Source organism: Diabrotica virgifera, chromosome 7 (genome assembly GCF_917563875.1).
Source record: "Diabrotica virgifera virgifera chromosome 7, PGI_DIABVI_V3a".
Lineage (NCBI taxonomy): Eukaryota > Metazoa > Arthropoda > Insecta > Coleoptera > Chrysomelidae > Diabrotica > Diabrotica virgifera.
The window spans coordinates 98039199-98054502 of record NC_065449.1 but is presented as its reverse complement, the minus strand read 5'-3'; the positions used below and the strand labels follow the sequence as shown (position 1 = coordinate 98054502).

Here is a 15304-nt window from a genome sequence, read left to right as displayed (position 1 = left end):
TTAACATTAAATTTAAACATTATGTTGGCTTTTGCGTATGGATTTAAAATCTAAATTTCAATTTTTATATATAGGGTGGACAAATAAAAAAGTTTATAATATGTTAAAAGTAATAAACTTAAAAAAAATAAGAGATAAATTCGGTTTATAAATTTGATGGAAGGCGATTCGTTTGAATACAATAGAATAAATATCTTTATGCGTAAGAATCGGTTGAAAAACAAATATATGATTTAAATGATTGAAAAACACGTTTTTGTTTCGATGAACCTTATAAAATTTAAATTTAGTAAACTTTAGTCAAATTTAAAATTAATAATTGTAAAAGTAAATGTTAAATATATGTATGTATAGTTTGTTATTTTCTGACCGTGCTTATTGAAAATGGCAAGTAGCTGAAACGTTTAAGCAAGAATAAAGTGTTATTTATCAAACCGACAAACCCAGGAATAAAAAAGTTTCTATATTTGGCAGTAGTTATTAGATTTTAAGGAAATGCCGAAACAAGTCGATTTTTGTTCTAAGGGAGGCACATTTTTTCGATACATACATCTGTCATTTGTCAACCCCCACCCTTCCACGTCCCTGACACCTTATTCTTAAATAGGGAATAGTGGTCGTGTGGTAGCTCATTTAAAAGAGAATTCAATTCTCTATTCAGTAATATAAACATTATCAACAGAACCAAGAGGCAGGTGGATGGCGGGAGCTGGCTTGAACATTGAACAGCGAAAATCAATGTTTATTTGTGAAATAAACATTTATTTCTGTTTTCTGGCAACAGTAAAATGTATTTTAAATAAAATAAATTACATACATTCTTCTTTTTTTTTTAGGGTTCTGCTAACTCTTCGGATGCTTTTTTATAAGTGTTCATTATTACACCTTTTTCCTCAACAGTTAAATGTCTTTTTTTTTTATCTTTTTCGTGGAGGTGAAAGAGTGTTTCCATTCATATTTAATAAACGTAACACACAATTAATAATACTCGTTAATAAACGTAAAACGTAATCCACACAAATTTAATACAAATTAATTTACGTACGCGTAAACTCTACAAACAATTTTGAGCAATGCCCGACTGCCAACAAAATAATTCACCAGCCAGCGGAAGTGCAAAACACAAATAATAATAATGACCGTGTAAACAGTTTCTTAGAAGGTCTACTTACGGACGGCCTGTCGATGCCTGCATCGACTGAACACGCGACCTTCGATTCCATCTTTTAGGCGGTTCCACTATAGTAAGTTGTCATTCCATCGTTTTCGTGGTCTTCCACTGATCGTCTTCCTATTGAGAAACCGTCTCTCGCTGTCCTTACTACTCTGTTTGTTGTCATTCGGCTTATGTGGTCATTCCATTCTATTCTTCTGTTTCTTACCCAATTATTAATGTTGTCCACCTTATTGCATCTCCGTCGTATACCTGTACTTCTAGCTCTGCCACATAGAGTCTTACCATCGATTTTTCGAAGGGTTTTCACCTCCGCTGTTTCGATCAATCTTTTCGTCCTCTCTTTGTCGGGTGGTGTTTCTGCTGCATATGTCATTATGTCTGATGACTGTTTTGTAAATTCTGCCTTTCATTTCTTTTCCGATAATTTTATTACTCCATATTGTGTCATTCAGGCAACCTGTGGCTCTGTTTGCTCTATTCACTTGATCTTCCACTTCTGTTTCGAGCCTTCCATAGCTAGATAGTGTGATGCCTAGATATTTAAACTCCAACACTTGTTCTATTATCTGACCATCCAGCTCCAATTTACACCTTATTGGATTTGCTGTTATAACCATGCATTTTGTCTTTTTTGAGGAAATTAACATAGTAAATTTTCTTGCGGTTATGTTAGATTGGTGCAGCATACATTGTAAATCATCTGGACTTTGAGAGATTAGTCTTGCATCGACTGCATAGCAGATTAGTTTAAGTTGTTTTTCTCCCATTTAGCATCCTTTTTTAGTTCTTAACACAGTAATTTATAAATAAAATACACAACGATTTTAAAAATTGTTTATTATAAATTTATACGTTATTGTCCTACCCTAACTATATTGCAATTTATTACACTTCATGTATTCACAGTTTATTGCTAAATGTACACATACAAGGAGACATTGGGTAACTTCCATAAATATACCGTCATTAACGTGAACATTTCTATCCACTCGAAATAATAGCCAGTAACTGAATAACTCACTGTTTATTATTGTCTGTTAAATTACTGGTAGACATTAGCCTATTGCATAAAAGTATAAACAAAATAGGTATTTACATAAAAGCTTTATTTGTTAAAACTTAGATAAATGTACAAGATTTTAGAGAGCACATACATCAAGCAATAGTTTATTCCGTACATACTACAAAGCATTACTCGAACTGCATTACGTGAATAATACGTGAAATATATGTTAAACATGTCTCTCTGCGATTTCTCTCAGTGTAAGTTTAACTTCAATTGGAAAAAACAGAAAATTGGTACTGAAAACAAAAATTTATAGAGTAAAATCCGTGTGTGAATGCGAGTGATACGCCACGTCCACTCAAAATGGCCCTATTTAAAAGTAAAGCTGAAAATAAAGCAAGAAAATGTAGTGCTAAAAAATAAAATAATAGAACAATATTACAAAATCGAAATACTAGAAAAGAGAAATTCGGAAAAAACTTGGTGATAACCGAAGAAAAGGAGGACAGTTTGAAAGTAAAGATAGCAAAAGTGCTATGAATTTTTCAGTTGAAGTAGATACAGATACAGAAAATGATAGAAATGGGATTAAAGAATTGGAGTACCAAACTTAAAAAAGAAAGACCAGTTCTAATCGAGATGAAGGAATTGAGTAAAACGATAAAGCAACTAATAAATTAAAAAAAAAAGAAAATTTTCATCAATGAGAATTTTCCAAAGGGATTTACAAGAACAAAGAGAAAAACTGGTTGATCATCTCAAGACTTCTAGAGAAAAAGGAAATGAAGCAGAGTTGAGTACATTATTATTTATTAACGTAGAGAAATACAATAGAAACGAGTTATAAAACATACATATTGAAAAAAACATAGAAGTACATATTGAGAAAAACGTAGAAGTAACAGATTATCACCAATCATTATCAAAAAGCAAAGAAAGATAGAGGTCCGGTCCTGAACATGGTAACACAAACTGTGTTTACATTTCAGTCCCAAAAAATCATCTTTTTTCAAGTAGTTTATATCCAAATAAACTTGAAAATAAGCAAAAAGTAATAGTATATAGTGCAGTTACCTTACGGAATAAACCAGTGAGTTTTTATTATTTATTTATTCAAAACATTACAAAGCATACCGTTTGTAAGGTTAAGTGACGGCCGAAAGGCCAGTTCTCGGAACTAGTTCTGGTTCTGAAACTGGTTCATAATTACTAATGAGTATACCAAATGATACCAGATCCGACCTAACTAATTTGTCAACAATCATGACTGAAGATCATCAACAACCTCAAAACAAAACCTCATATTCAACTGTGCTTAACAATGCTTCTTCAATTCAATTTCCTTCAAAGCTGCAAGCAATTTTATTTAATTCGCTACCTGATACTAAAATAGAAGAGTACTTAATAGCACTTGGTGAAGTTGTTCATCCACGGAATATTTTATTTTCATCAAGGCTATCAAATAACAGAATATGTATTTATCTCTCCAGCGAATCCCTGGTGGAAAAATTTATGTCCGGTCCAGCAGAAATAACAATTAAAGGCGAAAATCTAAAAGCACGAAAATTGATAACTCCAAACGAAAGACTGTTACTATCGGGTGTTTGCCCTTCTATTCCACATATTCTAATAGAGAATGAGTTAACCAAATTCGGTCTTAAATTAATGTCACCTTTAACCTTCCTCAGAATCGGTAGTCAACTTCCAGAATTTCAACACGTCCTCAGTTTTAGAAGACAAACTTATATTCAACCACTTGCAGATATAGACCTTCCCTCTTCTTTCTTAATGACATATGATCAAACTTCGTATCGCATATATTTAAGTTTAGATAAACCTTCATGTTTTATCTGTAAGAACACAGGTCACATTGCAGCAAATTGTTCAAATCATAATCAACAAAACGATTCCTCTCATATCCAACACCAACCGCAACAACCAATACAACAACAACCAATACAACAACAACCAATGCAACAACAACCAATACAACAACAACCAATACAACAACAACCAATACAACAACAACCAATACAACAACAACAACCAATACAACAACAACCAATACAACAACAACCACAAGAATCCCCCAAGTCTGTTCCATCACCCCTAGAAATGGAACCAAATCATCCAGTCAGTAATTCTAATGCCGAACCTTCACTTAACCAACAAACAGATACTAATTTAATGCCCCCCGTATTAATTATGGAAACTAATTGTATATCTAAGGATCAGTCAACGACCAATAAGAGAACAATTTCGGAAATTAATACTACTCCATCTCCCACTGAAGAATTAAATAAAGAATTTAAAGTACCAACACAAACCAAAAAGAAACAAAAAAAGCAAACTGAATCTACCAGATCAATTCAGGAAATAATGATGCCAACAAAAACAGTATTTCACGATACGTCAAATAATTTTAACTTAACATATGAACAAACACTTGACTTTTTTGAAAATTATACTAGCTCGACTGATCCCATTAGTTTATTACAAACATATACAACGGATATACCCAACTTTATTTACATGTTAACAACAATTAAGCCATATTTTACAGAAAAAAGCATGAAAACCAAATGCACTAAATTAATAAACAAAATCGAAAAAATGCTAGACGATCCCGCTTATCAAGATAGTGATTGTTCGACAAATTCAGCTCCAGAAATAAACTAAAATCTTCGAACCGATACTACAATGGAATGTTAACGGGTTTTATCCCCGTTTAGAAATGCTTAAACATTTATGTTCAATAATCTCACCATCAATAATATGTTTACAAGAAACAAACTTTAAAGGATATCATAGTTATGACATGAAGAATTATTCTTGTTTCCATAAAAACCGAGACAACGCAAATATCGCTAGTGGAGGAGTTGTTACGTATGTTAACAAAAAATATGAATCGGAAGCATTAGTAATCAATACTAATTTAGAAGTAGTAGGAGTATCAGTGTCCTTTCCACAAAAAATGAATATCTGTAATATTTATATTCCACCTGACTTACCTATCACAGAAGCAGATATTTCAGATGTATTAGATCAGATTCCCACTCCCAGAATAATCGTTGGTGATTTTAACAGCCATAATCCAATATGGGGATCTCTTGGAATAAATTCCAAGGGCAAAATTTTAGAAAACATAATTACCTCAAAAAACCTAAACGTACTGAATGATGGACAATCAACAAGATATAATATTCATACAGGTACTTCATCAGCTATCGACCTGTCATTATGTGATCCTCTACTGTCAGCAAAATTTTCATGGGATGTAATTCCGTTTTTATTTGGAAGTGATCATTATCCTATTAAAGTCTCTTTTAACAGTAATTATGAAGATACTAATACAACCCCGATTCCAAAATGGAATCTAAAGAATGCCGATTGGTATTTATTCAAAAAGTATATTCAACAGAACTGCCATAGCTTAAAAGAAGTCACCGAAAATCATCATATAGATGAACTTTTGAATTCGTTTATATCATTAATCCATCTTGCCGGTGGAAATCATATAGGTAAAACACAAACTCTACATAAAAGAAATTCATTACCATGGTGGAACGCAGAGTGTACTGATATAATAAAGAAATATAAAAAATCCTTTAACAAATTGAAACGTCACAAAACACTTGAAAATACTATAGAATATAAGAAGTTACGGGCTCAAGCTAGATATATAACTAAAAAGAACAGAAAAAAATCTTGGCAAGAATTTATGTCCTCTATTAATTCCACTATGCCTATAAGCACCGTATGGGAAAAAGTTAGAAAAATATCTGGAAGTAATACCTATAAAAAGATTCCATTTCTATGCAATAACAAACAGATAGTAACATCTAATAACGAAATAGCAGATTTATTAGCAAACCAATTTGAAATGAACTCCAGCAATAACAACTTTTCTAAAGAATTTATCAATACCAAGATGATTTCGGAAAATAAATTAATAGATTTTAATTGCATTGAAGATAATCCTCTTAATATAGTATTTACCATGGAAGAGCTTAATCACTCTTTAAGTACCAGCAAAAAATCGGCGCCAGGACCAGACGATATTCCTGTTAGTTTCTTACAAAATCTACCAGATAATGGAAAACAATATCTTCTTAACCTATACAACAGAATTTGGACTAATAATGAGTTTCCCACAAAATGGACGCAGGCGATAATAGTTCCATTACTAAAACCAAATAAACCACGAACTGATCCCGAATCCTATAGGCCAATTTCGCTTACCAACACAATGTGTAAAATCTTGGAAAAAATGGTGAATAATAGACTAAGGTGGTTTTTGGAAAATAATAAATTAATAATCAATGAACAAAGCGGCTTTCGCAGGAACAGATCCACTATAGATAATTTAATTGACCTAGAATCCGAGATAAATGAATCGTTTGCAATTGGACAGGAATGTCTTGCGGTTTTTTTCGATATAACAAAAGCGTTTGACATGGCTTGGAGATACGACATTCTTAACACACTAAGTCAGTGGGGCGTCAAAGGTAACATGCTATATTTCATTCAAAATTTTCTTAGTAAGAGACAATTTAAGGTTAAGATAAATGGTACACTATCCAGCAATAAAGACCAAACAAATGGAACACCTCAAGGATCTGTTATTAGTTCAACACTATTCTTAGTAGCAATAAACAAAATCTTAGAAAACTTTCCACAACTTGTTAAAGCGAGATTATACGCTGACGATTTAGTCATATATTCAAGAGGAAAAAATATTCTTTCTATACAGAAAAATTTACAATGTGCATTAAATCACCTTGAAAACTGGTCGAAAGCTGTAGGATTGCAATTCTCTACAACTAAAACTCAATGTATTTTATTTTCAAAAAAACGGCAGTCTACAACTCCAGATCTTCAGTTATATGGAAACAACTTAACTTATGTGGAACACTTAAAATTTCTAGGAATGATCTTTGATAAAAAACTATCTTGGAAGTACCACATTATGCACATTAAACAATCCTGTCAATCTGGTCTCAATTTAATGCGTACACTGTGCAATCGTAATTGGGGTTCAGATTGTAAAAGTTTGATTCTTATTTACAAATCTCTAGTACGATCCAAACTCGATTATGGATCAATTGTATACTCATCTGCAAAGAAGACACTTCTTGCTCAACTAGAAGTCATACAAAATACAGCATTAAGAATAGCCACAGGAGCATTCTGTACTAGCCCCATTAATAGTTTACAATGTTTAACCGGAGAACCACCTTTAAATTTCCGAAGAATGTACTTGTCATTAGTCTACGCATCATCCATATATGCAATAGAATCGCATCCCACTTTCCACCACACTATTGCAGAACGTTTCAAAGAAACTTATGTAAATAAAAAAAGAACTAACCCCCCCTTTTACGAGAGAATCAGAAAATATCTCTCTCTCAATAATATTCAATTCCCAAAATTTTTTAATCAGACAAATACAGTTACTCCTCCGCCCTGGACCTTTCCTCCTGCAATATGTGATCTAACTCTCTCTAAATACAATAAGCTTGATACCCCCCATGCAACAATTAATCAATCTTTTCTCAACATACTTGCTTCTTTCCCAGATCATTGTTATATTTATACAGATTCATCTAAGACTGCTGATGGTGTGGGATCGGCAGTTGTAGATTCAAACACTATATTACAATTTAAATTATCTTCCACTTGCAGTATTTACTCTGGAGAACTATATTCAATTCTGCAAGCCCTCATTCACATTCGTACTCAAAAAATTCCAAAATCTGTCATAATTACCGACTCTCTCAGTGCATTACATACGATAGAACAGTTGTATACAAGTAATCCTATAAGTATTTTAATAAAAGAACAATTACATTTACTGAAGAACACGATGCAGCAAGTAAGCTTTATATGGGTTCCATCACACATTGGACTTCAAGGAAACGAAAAAGCAGATTTCCATGCCAGAGAAGCAATACACAGTGCGTCTTCAGTGTTAGTGAACTTAGTGCCTGTTTCCGATTACAAACCATTCCTTAAAGAAAAAGTGTTAAACAAATGGGAAAACGAATGGAATCTTTCACAATCATCTCTACACACAATAAAGCCCTCAACTGAACCTTGGTGTGAGATAGACCTAAATCGCCAGCTGTTTGTGAAGCTAAATCGTTTACGCATAGGGCATAGCAGACTTACTCACAGCTACCTAATCTCCAAGTCAAATCGCCCTATTTGTGACCTGTGTAATTGCGACATCAATGTAACACATATATTAATAGAGTGTCCTAAATATCTTAATGAAAGACAAAAACACTCCATACCTCTCAATATAAAAGCAGCCTTAGGATCACACTGTAAGCTTACGCATTTGTTTAATTATTTGAAAGAAATTAATGTTTTAAACAAACTATAACCACTGTTAACATTTTATAAACCCCATTCTTAATTTGTAAATTATGATATTGTTACCTAAATGTGAACTTATGTAATACCTAATCAAAATGCTATTAGATTTAAGTAACCATGTATCAATGACAGTACAGCTAATAACCCAAAGTGGTTGATGCTGATAACAATAAAAAAAAAAAAAAAAAAAAAAAAAAAAAAAAAAAGAAAGATATAGCGAGAGATCTCCAACAGAAGACAGGACGGACAGAGGGTCAAAAGATAAATACAGGGATCATTAGCTTTAAAGAGAAAGATATTTTGATATAATTTCATAATTATTGATATTACAGCCGACAGCGAAGCCACATTTTGATCAAATGTAATGAAACAATATTAGAACCAATAACAACGTACGAAATAATAAATGGAGGAGATTTTCATAAATATTACGTAAGTAATACAAATTAAGGAAATTTTCATAAATATTACGTAAGTAATACAAAAATACTAGGACATAACGATATAAAAATGGAAGTCAAGAGAAAAATTCACAATACGATGACAATGCAAATATGCAAGCGAAAACTGGACAATTCAGAACAAGAATCAAAAATCAACGCAATCAAAATGAAACGAAAGAATATGAAAAGAAGAATTTTCATTTTATTAGAATTCATGTGTGATGTAGAAATTTTATTAGGATTGAGAATATGGAAGATTTTTATACTAATCAGACTGTAAATCATAACTCATTACCTATGTAATGGTGCAATGTATAAAAAAAATTGCTCCACACTGTTGTGATTTGCAATAAGTATATCATAATATGTGAATTGTATATCCAGTACGAATTAATTAGTGAATAAAATAAATACAGACTTTTTTTTAATTCAACTTTTCCAAAATGTTCGAGTAGAAGATCTTGATGATATATTTCCTGGATTTGGGATAAGTCTCAACAAAAATGGTTTACTGATCTTAATCAAGAATCTAACCAAGGCGACTTAAAATGGGACAATAGCTCAAATCAAAGTAAATTTACTTACATAACAAAAATATCACGTAAAATACAGAACAATAGATTACATTGAATTTCACGTATTCTAAATTTATAAATAGTTTTCCGATTGTATGTGCTTTAAAATATTTTTGTTGCTTTTTTGTACAAAAAAGAAATAATGGCACAATACCTTTGTAAATGATAAGAAAAATATAAACCCTTTGCTGACAGCAAGCTAAAAACATCCCCTTATATACTAACATTACTTAAAATTATTGGCACTTTATTGCAAAATAATTTACAATATAAAAATATATATTTTAGACACTTATTTTCATAAATACAAATATATACTTTTCTTAAAGAGTTAACAATAAAAGGTTTAAAATTTTTAAAATATTAACTTGACAAACAATACATTTTCTAAGGCACTTAGGTGAGAACCAAACATTTAAAAATATCAACAGGGGCACATTCTTGGAAACAAAAATAAGCTTAGTATCTTTACTGAAAACAACAAGAGTAATCGTTGTAAATATCAATGAAGCCAGGATCTTTTGGGAAAACGGATCCTTGTTGTTAACATTTGAGATATGCAACCGTAAATAAAATAGATTACTTAAGGTTTGTCAAATATAGGACAAGAAATCTCTTGTAGAAATAATCAAAGAGGCAAAATTTTAGGTCCTGCGGATATTGTGTCCTCTTAACTCCAATTGGTGTGTCATTATTTTTTTCTGCACAGACAGATAAAATCTTAAAGTTGTTGGTATATTTGACAGTCAGTAGGCATCCCGAATTTATTCGATCCATAAACAATATAATTAAAAATAGGGCTTTTCATCGATTGTCATTTGTTTCAAGCTTCTGTCATATGTTGTATAATGTGTGTATAATATTAATATACACGGATTATACGACATATGACAGAAGCTCGAAACAAATGACGGTGAATGAAAAGCTCTATTAAGAAGACACGTATTTGGATAATAGAGGTTTTCGACAGCAATATAGCTCGGTCTATTTTTTATGTGAAATAATGTGGAAAAAGAAAAGTTCTGACAATAAATACTCCCTAAGATATGACATAACGTCAAGATTCATGTTCTTATAAAAGTAATAAACTGGGTATTATCCAAAACGTTTTCCTTGGGCAAGGAGTTGTAATCTTATAACATTAAGCTTTGCAGTTTTATTAATAAAGCTTTTTGAATACACGCCTTGTTTCCAAAAATGTCCCATTCAATTATAAAATTAAAAAAGCCTACATTCATTTGAAAAAGTAATATCTAGAAATTATTGTCCCATCCAGATATATCATCCGGTGGAGGGTCGTCCGTATCACGAGGATAGTTATCAAAGTTAGACGTATCCGTTACGCATTGCACAGTTGGTATTATGGGCGGTGTAAGAGTCCGGGTAACGAGACCCTCCCAATTGAATCCATCAAACCATCTAAAATACAAATAAAATTATTAAATGTATAGTTTTAAATAAATCTAATCATATAAAAACAACATTTCTTTAACTTGTATTACGCCCTTAGAAGGCATCAGTGTCATCCTTTCTGTATAATAGTTTGTGTTCCGTTAACCTCATGACATATGTCATCCTAATGAAATTAACCTCACAGACCGAAACTCTGCCATTCTCATACATATTTCCCACTACGAAGTGGATACGAGTATCTACGTAGACGCCATCTACCTTGGATGGCAAATAGCCCGATCAAGGAACACACAATTTTACAAAAACCTCCAAAAACATAAAGGAATGATGAAAATTTGGGAATAGGTAGTTGAATTGTCTATTATTATATAAGAAAAAGTTTACAATTCTACATCCAAATGGAGGGGAATACCCCTTCTCGGGGGTGAAAAAATATACATTCAAAATAAGTCCGGAATTGGATAAAATCACTAATTATAAGCAACTTTTGTTCTATAGAGTTTTTTTTCCAAGTAAATAGTTTTCGAGTTATTTGCGAGTGAATATGTTCATTTTTAATAAAGAAAAACATGCTTTTGGACGGTTTTTCGCAAATAACTAAAAAGTAAGTACTTTATCGAAAAAAATATTCTTAGCGAAAATATAGCTTATAAAAAAGTGAAACAAACGGTTTATGAATAAAGTCTGTTGACCTAGTAGAAGCAGAGTTATAGCTAATGAGAAGTAGGCTTTTCTTCGTCAAATTTAAATCGAATATTTCAACGTGAAATAACCAAAAAACGGAGCACTTTCCGGGGATAACTCATTACAACTTTTTAAAAGTGTTTAAAAAAATGTTTATTTTTGTTTAAAAAAAAACTTCTAACATTAAAAGTAAGTGAGTTACGCTCAAAATATTGTTGGTCGCTTTTATTTGTTTTGTAACAAAAACGCGAAAATCACCCCCTAATTAGTATCCCAAATATAATTAATCGTTACCGCCTCACAAGTTACTTTGCTTATGTATTCTTTATTATGATCTGTAAGTTTCAACGGTTTAAACTGCTTGTTTTTGAAAAGGCTGTAGTTAAAATTGTTTGAACGGGTCACTAATCACGTATGTATGCAAATTTTGAACAGTCATAGCATAACCAATTTTTGTCTACCAGGAAAACAAAAAAATCCAAAATATTTAGAAACGCAAAAAGTACATTTTATTACTCTTTCGTGATTTTTAGTATTACTAATAATTTTTAAGTTATTTTGAAAAAAACATGGAACTTTTTTCAAAATTAGAAAAATTTTTTTATTTTAAAACCAATTTTTTTCAAAAATGAACAGTTTGGACCAATGAGACTTATAGATTATTATAAAGAATACATAAGCAAAGTAACTTGTGAAGCGGTAACGATTCATTTTATTTGGGATGCTAATTAATGGGTGCTTTTCGCGATTGTTTTTAGCAAATATAAAAAGCAGCAACAATATTTTGAGCGTAACTCACTTACCTTTAATATTAGAAGTTTTTTTTTTAAATAAAAATAAACCTTTTCATAAACAGTTTAAAAAAGTTGTAATGAGTTTTCCCCGAAAAATGCTTAGTTTTTTTGTTATTTCACTTTGAAATATTCGATTTGGAATTGGACGAATAAGAACCTACTATTCATTAGCTTCAACTCTGCTTTTACTGGGTATACAGATTTCATGCTTACACTATTCTTTTTTATAAGCTATATGTTTCTTAGGAATATTTTTTTCGATAAAATACTTACTTTTTGAGTTATTTGTGAAAAACAATCAAAAAACATGTTTTTTGTTGTTAAAAATGAACATATTCACTCGCAAATAACTCGAAAAGTATCGACTTAGTGAAAAATCTCTATAGAACAAGAGTTGCTCAGAAGTAGTCATTTTATGCAATTCCGGACTTATATTAAATGTATATTTTTTCACCCGCGAGAAGGAGTATTCCTCTCCATTTTTGTAAAATGGAGGGGATGTAGAATTGTAAACTTTTTCTTATATAATAATAGACAATTTCAACTACCTATTCCCAAATGTTCATCCGTCCTTTATTTTTTTTGGTCAGATTGTTCTTTGATCGGGCTAAAAGAAGAAGATGGCATTATGTGTATCAGATACCGACGCCGACGGCAAAAATTAAAAAAAAACAGGGATCTAATATTTTAGAATTATCGACCTATCATTATATGACGATACGAAACAGGGTGAAACATGTTATGTATAGACGACGCAGAAACTTTAAGAACCGAAACAGACTCTGCAGCGCAAGTGAGGGATCCACATAGTGGCTTAAACAGGCGATTAAGGACAAGTAAGACAGGTAACCCCAATGATTTTGTAATGAACGCCACAGTGGCGAGGTTTGGCGACAGTGGCCGATCCTCGTCACTGTGGCGTCCATTACAAAATCATTGGCGCTACAAAATCGCCTGTTTAAGCTACTTTGTGGATCCACTCAGTAGCGCTGCAGAGTGGTTCGTCTGTTTCTGCGCTAAGACAGAACAAGCGAATGCAGTCATGATTACTAAATCCATGTATATTATATAGGACAATGTGCTATCGTGATTAGAAGATGTCCAACTACTCTATCTACCGTTGCTCTGAAGCGTTCTATGAGTATAAGTGTTCATGACACTCTCCTTTCTATAGGCCTTCCTCTTATCTTTCCTTGAATTATTAGTCTTAGCAATTCATATGTCTGTCCCATCATTACGTGTCCCAGATATTGTAACTTTCTTCAAGCTGCTCAAGACAAAGAAGAGTGGAGGCATGTTGTCGAGTCGGATAGAACCCACGAAGGGTTGTAACGCCACGAAGTAAGTAAGTAAGCCAGTAAGAACAATATTGAAGACGAAAGAATCAACGTTAAAAAAAGCTTTAGAGAAAGTAAGTAGATGCAATTACCTTGGGATGTTAGCTAAATGAACAATGGGGCCATAGCCTGGAAATAAAACGCCCCATTGAGGCGGCCAGCAGGGCCGTAACTACGATTGGTGCACCCACGGCAGTGCCCTGGGGCCCCCGGCCAAGAGCGCCCCGTAGGGGCCCCCTTTTGGTCGGGCGTGCATAAATTGTAACGAGGTCAAATAAACTTTTTAAAGTACTTTCAGTCAAGTTCTACTTCGAGTTGTCCGATTGTAATAAGTACACGGCATATTAATTCTAACTTCAATGGTCGATTTTAACCTGTTTCACATGCACGATTATAAAAAATTTTTCTCAAAATCTCTCCATGAAGTCACCTCATTTTCTTTGCTTTTAAACCACAACGCAGCCCCTTCTTTTAGATGGATTTTTATAATTTCTTTGCAGTCTTCGAAGTTCTTCATATGTTGGAATTTGTTTTTTAAAGATTTTATTGAAAGGTACTGGATGTCGTTTTCTTATATCCCCGCCAAATTGGATTCTGCTCTCATTAGACCTGTATACAATTACTTTCTGACGGTCTCCTCCTTTTTGACATTTTCCTATTTCCCTTAATTTTTCTTCCACTTTTTCCATATCAAATTTTAACTCATTCTCGAATTTTTCTTTCACTTTTTCAATTTTCTGTATCTTCTCAGCAATCTGGTTTACCTCTTCCTACATTTTCTCTGCATAAACCTTCATATCTTCATATTTTTCCAACTCCCAACGAACAGTATCGTTCGTTGGTATGCACTGAAGTCCTCATACTATCTGAAAGACGTTCCTCGAAAATGACTCTAAAACCTCTCAATCCAACACGCTGGGCTGGAAAATATTGATTCAGTCAATACATTGAAACACAGATTGTGAGATGTTTTGAAGTGCCTTTCAAGTCTAGTTCTGACAAATAACAAAAGAAATGAAAGAGACGAAGCAGCACAACTGAAAAAAAATAAACTAGAATCATTCAACTTTGTTTTGTTACTAGTTGTGTAAAATAAAATCCTTGAAATCCTCAACACAATCTCGAAAACACTGCAATCAAAATCTTTGGACCGTTTAACAGCTTACAGTCTACTTGAAGAGAACCTCTTAAAACTAACTGAAATGAGAGGACAATTTGAAACCTTCTTTGAAGTGACTTCAAATATGTGTCAACGTTGGGAATACCAGTAAGGTTCGCTCCAATTAGAATGCAGAAGACGAAAAAAACATTTCGATGAACTGTGCCAAGATAAAAGATTTCAAGATCCCGAGTCATGCTTTTGGAGTAACCATGTTTTACTCAATGATCGACAGATTATGCCATCAGCTAGACACTTATGCAGGAACGAGGAACACTCATGCAGGTCTTTCAAGGAATGAAAACAGTGTTAGATACGAATTGTTCAACCTGATT

At 32.6% G+C, this 15304-nt stretch overlaps 1 protein-coding gene across 4 annotated transcripts in view; it reads right to left on the bottom strand.

The window, feature by feature from the left end:
- Nucleotides 1-9692: 9692 nt before the first annotated feature.
- Nucleotides 9693-15304, bottom strand: part of LOC114330751 (cGMP-dependent protein kinase, isozyme 2 forms cD4/T1/T3A/T3B) — a 1273893-nt gene continuing 1268281 nt past the window's right edge. For all 4 annotated transcript variants that reach the window (XM_050655748.1, XM_050655750.1, XM_050655749.1 and 1 more), the window contains one exon: nucleotides 9693-11001. In XM_050655748.1, coding sequence (XP_050511705.1) covers nucleotides 10836-11001 — 166 coding nt within the window. In that variant the 3' untranslated portion in view covers nucleotides 9693-10835. The remainder of the gene's footprint in view (nucleotides 11002-15304) is intronic.